At 52.5% G+C, this 13,543-nt stretch overlaps 2 protein-coding genes across 2 annotated transcripts in view; one reads left to right on the forward strand and one right to left on the reverse strand.

Moving 5' to 3' along the window:
- The window catches only part of PSMG4 (proteasome assembly chaperone 4), a 73,314-nt gene extending 64,524 nt beyond the window's left edge, over positions 1 to 8,790 (reverse strand). The window contains exons 1-3 of the mRNA XM_082637660.1: positions 8,693 to 8,790; positions 7,904 to 8,027; positions 7,301 to 7,408 (exon numbers count right to left, since the gene is read on the reverse strand). The gene's annotated coding sequence lies outside the window, so the exon portion shown is untranslated. The remainder of the gene's footprint in view (positions 1 to 7,300; positions 7,409 to 7,903; positions 8,028 to 8,692) is intronic.
- Positions 8,791 to 8,981: 191 nt separating this feature from the next.
- TUBB2A (tubulin beta 2A class IIa) lies at positions 8,982 to 13,101 on the forward strand. Its single transcript, XM_082637912.1, has 4 exons — positions 8,982 to 9,103; positions 10,568 to 10,676; positions 11,015 to 11,125; positions 11,845 to 13,101. The coding sequence occupies exons 1-4, from the start codon at positions 9,047 to 9,049 to the stop codon at positions 12,903 to 12,905; spliced, it is 1,338 nt and encodes a 445-aa protein (XP_082494038.1). The 5' UTR covers positions 8,982 to 9,046; the 3' UTR covers positions 12,906 to 13,101.
- Positions 13,102 to 13,543: the final 442 nt, after the last annotated feature.

Consider the following 13,543-nt stretch of genomic DNA (forward strand, 5'->3'; position numbering starts at 1 on the left):
CCCACAATGTGGGGTCTGAGGCCCCTGCTGGCTTCCTGGCAGTCGGCCAGAGGCCGTGCTCAGCTCCTAGAGGTGCCTGCCGACACCAGCACGTGGCCCGCGACATGGCAGCCTCACCTTCAAGGCCACCAGGAGAGGAGCTCCACTGCACTGAAACGCTGAAGGCTTCTGCCACCAGCTGGAGCAAATTCTCCCTTAAAGGGCTCACGTGATCAGTGAAGGCTTGCCCAGGTAGTCTCCCTATTTTAAGGTCAACTGATTTGGGGCCTGAATTACACCTGCAGAATCCCTTCCCACTGCACTGAGATTAGCGTTTGATTGAATAACTGGGAGAAGGTGTGTGCACCCCGGGGCTGGTGAACTCTGGGGCTTCGAGTTCTGCCTACCAGGAACAGACAGCTTGGGGACTGAAACAAACATGGTTCCTGGAACCTCGGTTCCGACAATCTGGATCTGTGTTCATAAAGCACGTGATTTTTCTACTTAGTAGCTGCAGGGCTTTGGGCAAAAGTATTTTAATCTCTCTGAGCCTTAGTCCTGCTCAGGAAGCTGCTCCAGAACAGGCTTTGTGGCTTCTTGTCAGGAATTCTGCACGGGGGACCACGATAGGCTAGTTTTGGAATATCTCTTACTGTTTGAATATTTGATTTTCAGGTCCCTTTGACCACAGAAGTCTATGCCTCTATGTGATCATTCTTGGAAGAGTTAATATACTTGCTCATCAGAATAAGGCCTTAATGGATTGGTACTAAATGATCTTCTTGGTACAGATTTTCATGAGGGGGTGGAGCCTGTGTGCTCAAGCTGGGGGAAGGGCAGCAAGAGGTGGGAAAGATGAAAACGGCAGCTGAGGCAGCCTTACAGCCTCCCCGAGGACTGGCTCCAAGTCAGTAGTTTAAATTTGCCAGTGCAGGAAGTTAGGATGCAAACTTCTGTCTTAGGCTGGACTCGCAGCAGCCGCCCCGCAGGGAGAGGCCCCACTCGTACTTACCCCTGTGCTTCCTGGTTCCCTTGTCTTGCTTTCACATCACCTCCTTTCAGCCCAGCAGTAAGGCCGGAGGGCAGGTCTGGGCCTGCGTGAACACTGGTCAGCCTCGACAGCTCACCTGTGCGCCCACTCCCCACGCTCAGGGCCGCCGTGCTCCCTCACCCTTCCCCTGCTCACCTGTGCCCCATCCTCGGCTTCATTCCTCCGACCTCAGTCCCGGGATCTCAGGGGGACCCAAACTCCCATGAATTACAAAACTATGCAACCAATGAAGTTAGAACACTTCCTAATATTATACACAAAAATAAACTCAAAATGGATTAAAGACCTAAATGTAAGACCAGACACTGCACAACTCTCAGAGAAAAACACAGGCAGAACACTCTATGACATAAATCACTGCGAGATCCTTTTTGACCCACCGCCTAGAGTAATGGAAATAAAGACAAAAATAAACAAATGAGACCTAATGAAACTTAGAAGCTTTTGCACAGCAAAGGAAACCATAAAAAAGTTGAAAAGACAACCCTTAGAATGGGAGAAAATATTTGCAAATGAAGGAACTGACAAAGGATTAACCTCCAAAATATACAAGAAGCTCATGCAGCTCAATATCAAAAAAACAAACCACCCAATCCAAAAATGGGCAGAAGACCTAAATAGACTTTTCTCCAAAGAAGATATACAGACTGCCAACAAACACATGAGAGGATGCTCAGCATCACTAATCATTAGAGAAATGCAAATCAAAACTACAATGAGGTATCACCTCACACCAGTCAGAATGGCCATCATCAAAAAATCTACAAACAATAAATGCTGGAGAGGGTGTGGGGAAGAGGGAAAGCTCTTGCACTGTGGGTGGGAATGTAAATTGATATAGCCACTATGGAGAACAGTATGGAGGTTCCTTAAAAAACTAAAAATGGAACTACCATACAACCCAGCAATCCCACTACTGGGCATATACCCTGAGAAAACCATAATTCAAAAAGGGTCATGTACCACAATATTCATTGCAGCTCTATTTACAACAGCCAGGACACCTTAAGTGTCCATCGACAGATGAATGGATAAAGAAGATGTGGCACATATATACAATGGAATATTACTCAGCCATAAAAAGAAACGAAATTGAGTTATTTGTAGTGAGGTGGATGGATCTAGAGTCTGTCATACAGAGTGAAGTAAGTTAGAAAAAGAAAAACAAATACCGTATGCTAACACGTATATATGGAATCTAAAAAAAAAACAAAAAACGTTCTGAAGAACCTAGGGGCAGGACAGGAACAAAGACGTAGACATAGAGAATGGACTTGAGGACACGGGGAGGGGGAAGGGTAAGCTGGGATGAAGTGAGAGAGTGGTATGGACATATATACACTACCAAATGTAAAATAGATAGCTAGTGGGAAGCAGCCGCATAGCGCAGGGAGATCAGCTCGGTGCTTTGTGACCACCTAGAGGGGTGGGATAGGGAGGGTGGGAGGGAGACACAAGAGGGAGGGTATATGGAGATATATGTATACGTGTAGCTGATTCACTTTGTTATAAAGCAGAAACTAACACACCATTGTAAAGCAATTATACTCCAATAAAGATGTTAAAAAAAAAACCACAATGGGCTTCCCTGGTGGCGCAGTGGTTGAGAGTCCGCCTGCCGATGCAGGGGACGTGGGTTCGTGCCCCGGTCCGGGAAGATCCCACATGCCGCGGAGCGGCTGGGCCCGTGGGCCATGGCCGCTGGGCCTGCGTGTCCGGAGCCTGTGCTCCGCAACGGGAGAGGCCACAACAGTGAGAGGCCCGCGTACCACACACACACAAAAAAGAAAAAAAAACCCCACAAAACTATGCAACTGTAAAAGTCACCTGCGAATCTGCACGGTGTACACGTATTCCACGAGTTAACAAAAATTTGACTGTGAAACACCCAGTACACAGAAGTGTCTGGTTGCACATTGCTTCTCTATCCTGTAAATTCACCAAATCTCTCCCCGCTTCACCCAAAGCAAGCAAGCGGTCCTCGGCCATGCGCCCCCTGCCGGCCAGTGAGGGGAAATGACTGGTCCAAGACCTCTGGTTTCCTCCCACGCAAAGCGCACACACGTGCCTCCCACCCTCCCTCTTCACAGCTCTGTTCGAGCTCTCTCAGGGCATCCCTTTCCTATATAATGCGTCTCTATCTTCTTTAATCTCCATCTTTCTTCTAGTTATCAAAAAATTTTAAATTATTCCTTTATATCCAGACAATGATACTAATTGTGAAGGATGGATGATCCAGTTGAAGGGCTTTCTAGGGTCCAAGTTTAAGGGCTGTGTACATCTAAGATACTCCTGCTTCTGGAGGCACCGCCCACATCACATCAAAAGTATTTAAATTTCCATTTTGTAAAATTTTTACTTTATTATAATTTATGTTATGATATAAAAGTTAAGTTGCATTTGACTAATTGATGTGATATGTTTCATTTAATTAAACATTAATTTAACTATTGCAGGTTTCTTTTCATATTTTGGAGTTGTCACCTCCACCCACCATCTTCTTAGGTCCTGAAAACTAGCAAGGGCTATGCTTATAGTGCCCAGTGGTAAACTGGCTTTGCTGTTAAGATTAAAAGAGTAGACCTAACAAATAACTTCTTCTAATTAAGAAAAACAAGAAAATATTGGCAGCAAGTTACAAAAGCATCAGACTATGAGTGTTCAACAAAATTTGGTATAATCAAATAATAAATTTAACAAAATTAATTCACCCCATATTTGAAATGATGCTTATTACTGTTTTTGTACCCCATGACAACTAGGCATAGATAATAACTGATGATAAACAAGTAGTGTTTCTTCACAGTCAAATCAAGTATGTCTGGGACTTAGTTGGCAAACAAAGGAGGGAACTGTGAACAGGAAAACAATTTGGGGGTTTCTCTGAAGACTCCTGGCCGCACAAGTGAGGAGGTCCCGGAGACTGTATTTTTCCAGAACTTCACTGCTCGAAGGTCCGATAAACACTCTTAAAATGTAACTCAATATGATTTTATAGTTAAAAAAGGCACTGCATATTTCAAGTGCATCTTCCCTGGCGGATTTTACAAGTTTGGTGGTAGGTGGCTGCTTGTCCCTCTGCAAAGACTATTCTAGAGAAAGCTGTGCAGACCACGTGGTGGGGGGGCACGGTGTGGGCAGGGAGTCCTGGGTTACAGGTGAAAAGCCTGGCAGTTGGGATGGGGCATGGGTGAGCCAGGGAGCCCCCGGAGAGCAGAGGGCGGTGACGGAGGGAACAGGACCGCAGCCTGGCTGGATGCCCAATGCCTACTTGCTGTTCACCGCTGCCCTGCACACTTTCAGCAGAAGACAGAATTATTAGGCTCTGCAGGGCTTACTGGCTTTCTCACCTCAGAGAGGGGAAAACTGACGTCAGTCTTTTCCGTAATCTCTGTTTGCCTTGAAAGTGAAACAGAGCAAACCCTGGGCTCTGGAGCTTCTGAGAAAATGACCAGCACCCTTTCCGTGCCCAGCTTGGCCCCATGGCCATCAGCACAGCTGGCCTCACCAAAAGTCTCTGGCAACTCAGATTTTAGTGTGAAGAAAGCCTGCATTCAGAAGACAGGTGGCGAGGGAGCCAGAAAGTTGGACAGTGAGGGGACAAGGCTCTCTCGGGTTTCATGCCTCCTGCAGGGGCTGGTCCAGTCCGTGCCCTGCCCTCGGGGTGCTTGTGCTCAGAACTGCCCTGCACAGTGCCCATTGACCTGCAGACCCTCAGGGTTTGGGGGTGGGGAAGAACATCCAAATGGGGCCTCAGCTCCCTGCTTAGGAGTTCTGCAGCTCATCAGTCCCACAACACCTTTCCTTGCTGTGCACAGCCTCGTGGACTGGGGGCCAGGATTGTAACATGGAAGTGTGTGCACTGTATTACGAGGCACAGAGCAGGGCACATCGTGGAGAGAGTGACAATGGCGCTGAGCCCTGATTTATGGAGAAGAGCTCCCTGGAAGGAGGGAAGGAAACAGTGATGCCAACTGCAATAGCTAAGATTGCTATAACACTTACTGTGGGTCAGGGGTCTTCTAGGTGCTTTCCCATATTAATTCACTCAGTCCTCGAAACAACCCCAGGAAGCAGGTACTGTTATTATTCCGCTTTACAGATGAGGCAAGAGAGGCACAGAGAGGTCGAGTAACTTGCCCTAGGTCACACAGCTAATAAGTGGCAGAGTCAGGATTTGCACCCACTCCATCCATCCAGGGCCTGTGCTCTTAACCACTCAGGGAATGTGGGGTGGGCTGAATAGGGGAAATTCACTCCAGTCCTGTGAATAGCCTTGGCCACGGGAAGCAGAGTTTCTCAGAGAATTTGGTATGGTCCAGGTTCTCTAGGTTATGGGGAAAATGGTAGCGGTTGGGAAAAGGTTACACATATTTGAGAATTTGTGAGATTATGTCTCATTTAAGTCATAGCATAAGAATAACAGTATCTTTCATTCTTAATGTCCAAGGCAAAAACGATTGAAACCATGTTTTAAAGAAACAAACAAAAACATCTAAATAATCCACGAAAGGGAAAAAAAGGAAAATATCAAACATGAACAGTGAAAAAAATACAACTAGCGGAGTGTGGAAAGACATACTTGTGTTCTGTAGTATTTTATAAGTTTTCTGATTTTGTATTCAGAAAATATGTATACATGAAATGTGTTCTTACCACAATAAAAATATATATGTATATACAATGTATGTGTATATTACACACACAGTATACTACATATTTTTTTCAATTATAAAAGGTCCAGATTGACAATTCTAGTAAAAATAATTCATACTGGGACATGAAACATTCCAGAAGGTAGCTGAGAAACATTATACATATTTACTCTAAATTATTATTGTCTGGGGCAAAAATTTATAAACTGGTGGAGCTGACATCTTTAAAGTAAATTAAACTGAAGTTCAGACTGTTTATACTTTAGACAGTCTTTTTAAAAAGGAAGCACCTCAAATGCTTCAAGCAAAATTCCTCCATCTTCATAAAGAGATGCTTTTACTAAAAATCTGAAAATGTGTGCAAACAAACGGTCAAGGCTATTTTAGATGTTTCAGGGGAAAGAGACATCGAGGTGCCTCATCCCTTGGGCCTTCTCTGAGGGCACAAACAAACAGGATGTGACTGCTTCAGGATAACGGATACAATTTTATTGCTAAGATGGTTCTTGGGTTTTCATTATTCTACAGAGGAAGCTGATGTTCTCAAAATTTCAGGACCAGCTAATATATTTCAACTCGATCCCATCCGTCACTTAGCAACGCATCAACCAACGGTAATTACCACCATCACAGTACCAGGCATTCAGAGGGCACTTTCACTAAGAGGCTCTCAGCGAAGGCAGCAGAGGGGGAAGGGCAGGCAGAGCCCTTTAGTGAGACACAGGCCTGGCCTTCCACAGGGAACTCACACCTTCCCCCTCCAGGCTGAATTTTGTCATCGTCACCCCAAAGTGCCTTAGGGGAGGGAGTGGCCCCAACGCAGTCGATGACATCAGGCCCAAAGCAGGAAATGACCTACGTAGGCAGATACCGGCTCACCTCCCCCATCACCCTGCCCAACAGCCAGCAGAGCTGTTCCTTTTAGACACAACGAGAAGTGGGGAACCACCCCCTTCTCCCCAGACCTCCTCAAAGCCTAAGCCAGGGAGGGAGGTTCCGTGGGCCCATTTCCTGCTGTTGTCTGCACAGGTGCCGTGTGCCCATGTGGTGGTGTTTGGGACACGCATGTGGCAGAGGAGGGCAGCTCAGAGTCCTCGGGTGTGTCACCTTAGGTCGGGCAAGCACTATTTCCAACTCTGCCCGCGTGCTTCTCTGATTATACAGGAACAGACATGGGGCGGGTGCCAGGGAGGAAGCAGGCCGGGTGCACGCTGGGTGGCAGTGAGGCAGCCTTTGCTGCCAGGGATCCCCAGGGGCCCGGGCCTGCTGGAATCAACGCTGTCACTTAATATTTGTGAACTGGGCATTCAGCGAATAAGCGTCTCTCATCTTTACAACGTAACAAAACCCATTTCCATGTTTTGGTTACAGTAACAGAGGCGGAGAGCTTAGGTGACCTGCTTAACGACCCAACCAGGACACAGAGAAGTGGACACCCTCCACGCGTAGAGAGATGCCCACCTGTGAAGGTCCCCTTGTCCCCAGTACCATCCCTTCCAGGTCTCATCTTCTGCTTCTACTTGGCCCCAAATCCCCACCTTGAATGAAACAACGAAGGCCAAGACGCAGTAATGTCTAGAAAACCTCTATGGAACTGTGTAATCACATAAGTTACCTGGAGCAGAGTTGTCCTCTGGAGAGGTTCTGGAAGGCTCCAGCTGGTCGTGAAGAGCCCAGGGAGCGGAAACTGGGGGTAGCGGTGGTGAGAAGGTCTAGCCAAGCCCTAGGCATGGGGGTACAGCATCAGTGGGACGGGCTGAGCGCTGGGAGCCCAGCAGCACAGGGAGGGAGAGAGGAGGAGGGAGCCTAGGAGACCCACCCCCACCCCGGGAGGGGGCACCAGGCACCTGCCCGCCCGCGGACGGACCCCGAGGACTGGCTTCCCGAAGCAGGGGTGATGAAGCTGTGACTTTGCCCACCAGTAACGTGACAAATGGGCTTAATATGTATAAGGACAGGATCACCTTGGGTTTTATGGGGGCATTTTTGCTCCATAAACTTGACCCGCTTTCAAATAGAGCTTCTCCTTTCCTACTGACAAAGCTGGCTGCAGGGCACCTATAATTCTCATTTCATAGCTGGAGAAACTGGCCTCCGAGAGGAAAAGAGAGAAGGAAGCAGTCCCTGGTCTCCGCTCCCTGGCCACCTCTTCAGGATGGTTCATAGGGATGATTAAGGTTGGGTCTTACCTCACCCTGACTAAGCCTTTGAAACTCACCTGGGCTTTCTCTTTGTAGAAGGAAGCTAGATGCCTTCACTTACAGGCTTTGTGGCCGGTGGCTGGTCAACTCTTTGAGCCTCCTTTTCCAAGCCGTGAACTTGGGATGGTAATAATGTTTACTCTAGAACAGCAGAAATAGAATGTGAGCCATGTAGGTAATTTAAAATTTTCTAGTCGTCACTGTGAGTCTGGCAGTCATTTAAAAAATTTAACAGAAGCAAGTGAAATTAATTTCAGAAATATATCCAAGATATTCTTTTGATAAGTAATCAATATACAAAATTAGTAATGGAATATTTTACATTCTTTAAACTTTGTGAGTCCATGAAACCGCATGAGTATTTTACACGAAAGCACATCTCAGTTCAGACTCCCAGGGTTCAGGTGTTGAGTGGCCACATGCGGCTGGTGGCCTGGAGCTGGAGGTCAAGCCCCATATGGTGGCTGTGGGCACGAGGGGACATAACGCGTGGAAGGCACGTGCTCGGGCTGATGCCGGGATGCCGTGCTCGCTGGGACACCCAGGCGCGCACGCGATATTCTGCACATGTAAGCGGCCTGTGCGAGGACCCAGGACCCAAAGCACACGCGAGACAGGCCCAGGCGCCCAGGCACTTCTCCCGGCCCCTCCCCCACCGACCGCCTTCCACACGTGGGCCGAGGCGGAGGGCGCCCACCCCGCCATCCCCGGCCTCCACGAAGACAGCCGCCCTCGGCCCGCACCGGGACCCCCATCCTCCCCGCCCCGCACCCCCTCCCCGCGGTTGCACCCGCCGCCATTCCCACCCCGAAACGAAGGAGATCGAGGCCGCGGGCCCGGGACCCTGCCCGGGAGGCAGGAAGCCTAGGGACGCCGCAAACCCCACGGGAGAGGCTGGGCTGCCCACCCGGGGCACCCCGCGCAGCCCACCCCGGCCCGAACCTCGCGCCGCGCCCCGGCTCCCCCTCGCGGTGCCGCAGTCCCCTCGCCCCGCCGAGCCGCCCCCGCGCCCCGCCCGCTGACGTCACCGCGCGGGGGCGGGGCCTCCGCTATAAAAGGCGCGGCCGGAGGGGCGGTGGCAGGTTTCTGCGCCTGAGTCCGCCGCCCCGCGGTGCGCACAGCCTAGGGCCCGCGCCTCCACCCGCTCCGCAGCCGGCACCATGCGCGAGATCGTGCACATCCAGGCGGGCCAGTGCGGCAACCAGATCGGCGCCAAGGTGCGCGCCGGGGCGGGCCGGGGAGGGAGCTGCGGGTCCCCAGGGTGAAGACCGAGGAGGGGTCGGGGAGGGGTGGTGGGTCCCCAGGGTGAAGACCGAGGAGGGGTCGGGGAGGGGTGGCGGGTCCCCAGGGTGCGCGCCAGGGTCCGGAGGGGCCGGGGAGGGGGCGGCGGGTCCGCAGGGTGCGCGCCAGGGTCCGGAGGGGCCGGGGAGGGGGCGGCGGGTCCGCAGGGTGTGCGCCAGGGCCGGGGAGGGGCCGGGGAGGGGGCGGCGGGTCCCCAGGGTGAAGACCGAGGAGGGGTCGGGGAGGGGTGGCGGGTCCCCAGGGTGCGCGCCAGGGCCCGGGAGGGGGCCGCCGCCCCGGGTGGCGCGGGCGCGGGGCGGGGCCCAGGAACCACAGAACCGGCCGCGGTGCGCGCGGCGACGCAGCTGTGTGTGTTTAATCAAGGCCCCTTTGAAATTTCCTCGGACCCGGCCCTTCTGAGGGACACGGTTGGTATTTCCCTGGTAGACTAGCCTCTGAGATTTGGATAGGGCCTTTGGTCATGATAATCCAGTGGCCTTATATGGAATTTAATTTGTATATTTTGTCTGTAGTTTGAATGAAAAAATGCAGTGTCATTGGGTGACAGATGTTATGGAGACTTCTCGTGGGTCCGAAAGACAGGGATGTTAGATCCCTTAATGCGAGCACCAGCTAGACAGAATGACGTATAACGTCGGAGTCTGATTCCCGCCTGCGCGGCGGCAGGTGGCCGTCCTGGGCTGTGACTGTCGCCCGCAGTGGGCGAGGCGTCACGGGCATGGTGCATGGGTGTGGGCGGGCGCCTGCACGAGGACGTGGTCTCTTTCAGAACCGCCATATTGCCCCCCCCCAGCCCCGCCACCCCCTTTCCTGCTGCAAATTCACAATGCAGCCTGCAGCCTGCACCCGCACCGTGGCCAGCTCCAGCCACTGCCCCCCGCGTGTTCCTGGGCTCCTGCCCGCGCTACCCCACCATTCCGCTGCTGCAGTCAGTGGCCGGAGGGCAGTAGGATGTCAGCGCCTAACACTGCGCCGCTTGGAGAGCGGGGTCGGGTTTGTGCCAGGAAACAGTGATCCCTGCAGGCAGCCGCAGGGCGGGGTCCACCTGTCCTGGGTCCTACCAGGACCCGTCCATCAGCTGGGATGCTGACACTCAGCCCTGCCTGGGGGTGACAGCCCCCGCGGCTGTGCCCACTCTCCTCCTTCAGGGCTCCTCCCAGCTTTTCAGCCTGTCGCCATAATATGGCTGATGCTCGGCGGATTCCCGAGCCCCTCAGCAGCAGCTGCTGGAGGATCGGGGCGGGCAGCTACTGGTCTGTCTGGGTCTCCTCGACTGTCTGACCGCAATGCCGCTGTTCCAAGGACAGGAGAGGAAGAAGAGGGCCATCTTTACTGATACTTCGGATGCCAGGCCGTCACGCGGTTTTCTTTATTTCCAGTTTTGGGAGGTCATCAGCGATGAGCATGGGATCGACCCCACGGGCAGTTACCATGGAGACAGTGACCTGCAGCTGGAGAGGATCAACGTGTACTACAATGAAGCTGCCGGTGATTACTGGAAGCTTTCCTGCCCCCTCAGCTTGCTTTCTGTTCTGCGGCAGACGCGGCAGATGTATTAGGAACATGCAAATGACAAAGAAAGGCTTCCTGCATGCATTTTTAACTGCTCAGAAACACACTTCAGAGTTCCTGAAGTCTCCTGCATGTTTGTCATGACGAGGCAGGCCATTATCTCCCTTTGTAGAGCAGAAACCGCCTCTATCTCCTACTTTTGTCTCATGCTGGAATTTTCCCTGCTGAACTCTGCCGTAAAAGGCCCAGAGAGCAGGGCGCTGTCTGCGATTCCTTTGCCTACCGCAGGTCTGAGTCCTACTCTGTCCCCGCAGGTAACAAATATGTGCCTCGGGCCATCCTGGTGGATCTGGAGCCGGGCACCATGGACTCGGTCAGGTCTGGACCCTTCGGCCAGATCTTCAGGCCGGACAACTTCGTCTTCGGTATGTAGCGTGGTCCCCGGGCACTGGATCGGGGGGCCCCCTTCCTCCTAAGCCCCGTGGAGGTCACAGCTCTCACTGCTGAGTGCCCCGCTGGAGGCTGCGTGTCCACAGAGGCCCTGAGTCCTGGCCTAACTGCCCCCGGTCCACGGGCTGTCACTCCTCTGGCCCCTCTCCGCACAGCTCAAAGGACGGGGTCCGCCTGCAGAGGGTCCGTCCCACGGCAGAGCAGCCTGGGGTGGGCAGAGAATAAAGAGCAAAGGGAAGCTTCCAACAGCAGCTCCCAGGTGACTGGTCATCTCAGAGGACCAGTGACAACAGGCAAGCATTTCCTGAAGCGAAGTCCAAAGGCACAGGTTACGACGAGCAGCTGAGACAGCTGCTTGGAGCGGCCTCTTCTGATCACGTGTGCCTCCACCCTGCCTGTTCCTTGTAGCTGATTTAAGTATTTACATAAGGTTCTTTGTTCTTAATTTTAAACCAGTTGGGTTTTGTTAAACCATCTTCTTAATTAACTGCCTCATGTGAACTAACCTTTTTGCTTTATTAGATCTCCAGTGTTTTTGAGGGTCACTGGTATATGGAAAAATTGTTTGTAGGTAGAAAGGGTTCCTGAAAGAGAAGAATCTGTCATCTCTAAATCTAGTCCAGAGTCAAAATGACAGAATCTGGAATTCCTCGCTAAAGTTTTCGTATCTGATATTCTCCTTTCCCTCCGGCAGGCCAGAGCGGTGCCGGCAACAACTGGGCCAAGGGCCACTACACGGAGGGTGCGGAGCTGGTGGACTCGGTCCTGGACGTGGTCCGGAAGGAGTCAGAAAGCTGTGACTGTCTGCAGGGCTTCCAGCTGACCCACTCGCTGGGGGGCGGCACCGGGTCCGGGATGGGCACCCTCCTCATCAGCAAGATCCGCGAGGAGTACCCCGACCGCATCATGAACACCTTCAGCGTGATGCCCTCGCCCAAGGTGTCGGATACGGTGGTGGAGCCCTACAACGCCACGCTGTCCGTGCACCAGCTGGTGGAGAACACGGACGAGACCTACTCCATTGACAACGAGGCGCTGTACGACATCTGCTTCCGCACCCTGAAGCTGACCACGCCCACCTACGGGGACCTCAACCACCTGGTGTCGGCCACCATGAGCGGGGTCACCACGTGCCTGCGCTTCCCGGGCCAGCTCAACGCTGACCTGCGCAAGCTGGCCGTGAACATGGTGCCCTTCCCGCGCCTGCACTTCTTCATGCCCGGCTTCGCGCCGCTCACCAGCCGGGGCAGCCAGCAGTACCGCGCGCTGACGGTGCCCGAGCTCACGCAGCAGATGTTCGACTCCAAGAACATGATGGCCGCCTGCGACCCGCGCCACGGCCGCTACCTGACCGTGGCCGCCATCTTCCGGGGCCGCATGTCCATGAAGGAGGTGGACGAGCAGATGCTCAACGTGCAGAACAAGAACAGCAGCTACTTCGTGGAGTGGATCCCCAACAACGTGAAGACGGCCGTGTGCGACATCCCGCCCCGCGGGCTCAAGATGTCGGCCACCTTCATCGGGAACAGCACGGCCATCCAGGAGCTGTTCAAGCGCATCTCGGAGCAGTTCACGGCCATGTTCCGGCGCAAGGCCTTCCTGCACTGGTACACGGGCGAGGGCATGGACGAGATGGAGTTCACGGAGGCCGAGAGCAACATGAACGACCTGGTGTCCGAGTACCAGCAGTACCAGGACGCCACGGCCGACGAGCAGGGCGAGTTCGAGGAGGAGGAGGGCGAGGACGAGGCCTGAGAACTTCTGAAATGAGTCGTGCATCCGTAGTGGACTTCTGTTGTCCTCAATCAAGCATGGTCTTTCTACTTGTATACTATGGTGCTCAGTTTTGCCTCTGTCAGAAACTCACACTGTTGATGTAATACCGTGGCACTCCTCTGGAAACCGCAGTGTTGTCTAAGATATCTATACTAATAAAAAAGCATGTGTCCAAGTCCCGTGGTCTCTTAATTTTTATTGCAGACAATTTTTATTCTTTCACTAAATGTTTCCTAAGTGTTTCCAGGTTTAGCAATTTTAAGAAAACAGGATTTCTACTTTCATGTTTTTAATTAATAGCCTTTCTGCTCTTTTAGTAAAGAGAGACAAAGAGGCATATTTTTAGCTTCACTGGCCCAAAGTATTCAAGGAAAGGAACCCAGGTGTGTGGAGGCGGATAGAGATCTGGGGACAAAGCCGACCTTCCTCCCTGGTTTGCTGTGGCTCCAGCAACCCCGTGAACGTGCGGAATCCAGGGCCCCGGGCGAGGACTGTCTTCAGCTTAGCCACTTCTCCCGTGAACAACGTGATGAATACAGAGACCAGCGCGTGCCTGCACCTCTCGGATAAAAAGGCACCGCGGAAACTCATCTTAGAGGAGCGGTCGTGAGCACTTC

Source organism: Mesoplodon mirus (genome assembly GCF_964341445.2).
Source record: "Mesoplodon mirus genome assembly, chromosome: 12".
Classification (NCBI taxonomy): domain Eukaryota; kingdom Metazoa; phylum Chordata; class Mammalia; order Artiodactyla; family Ziphiidae; genus Mesoplodon; species Mesoplodon mirus.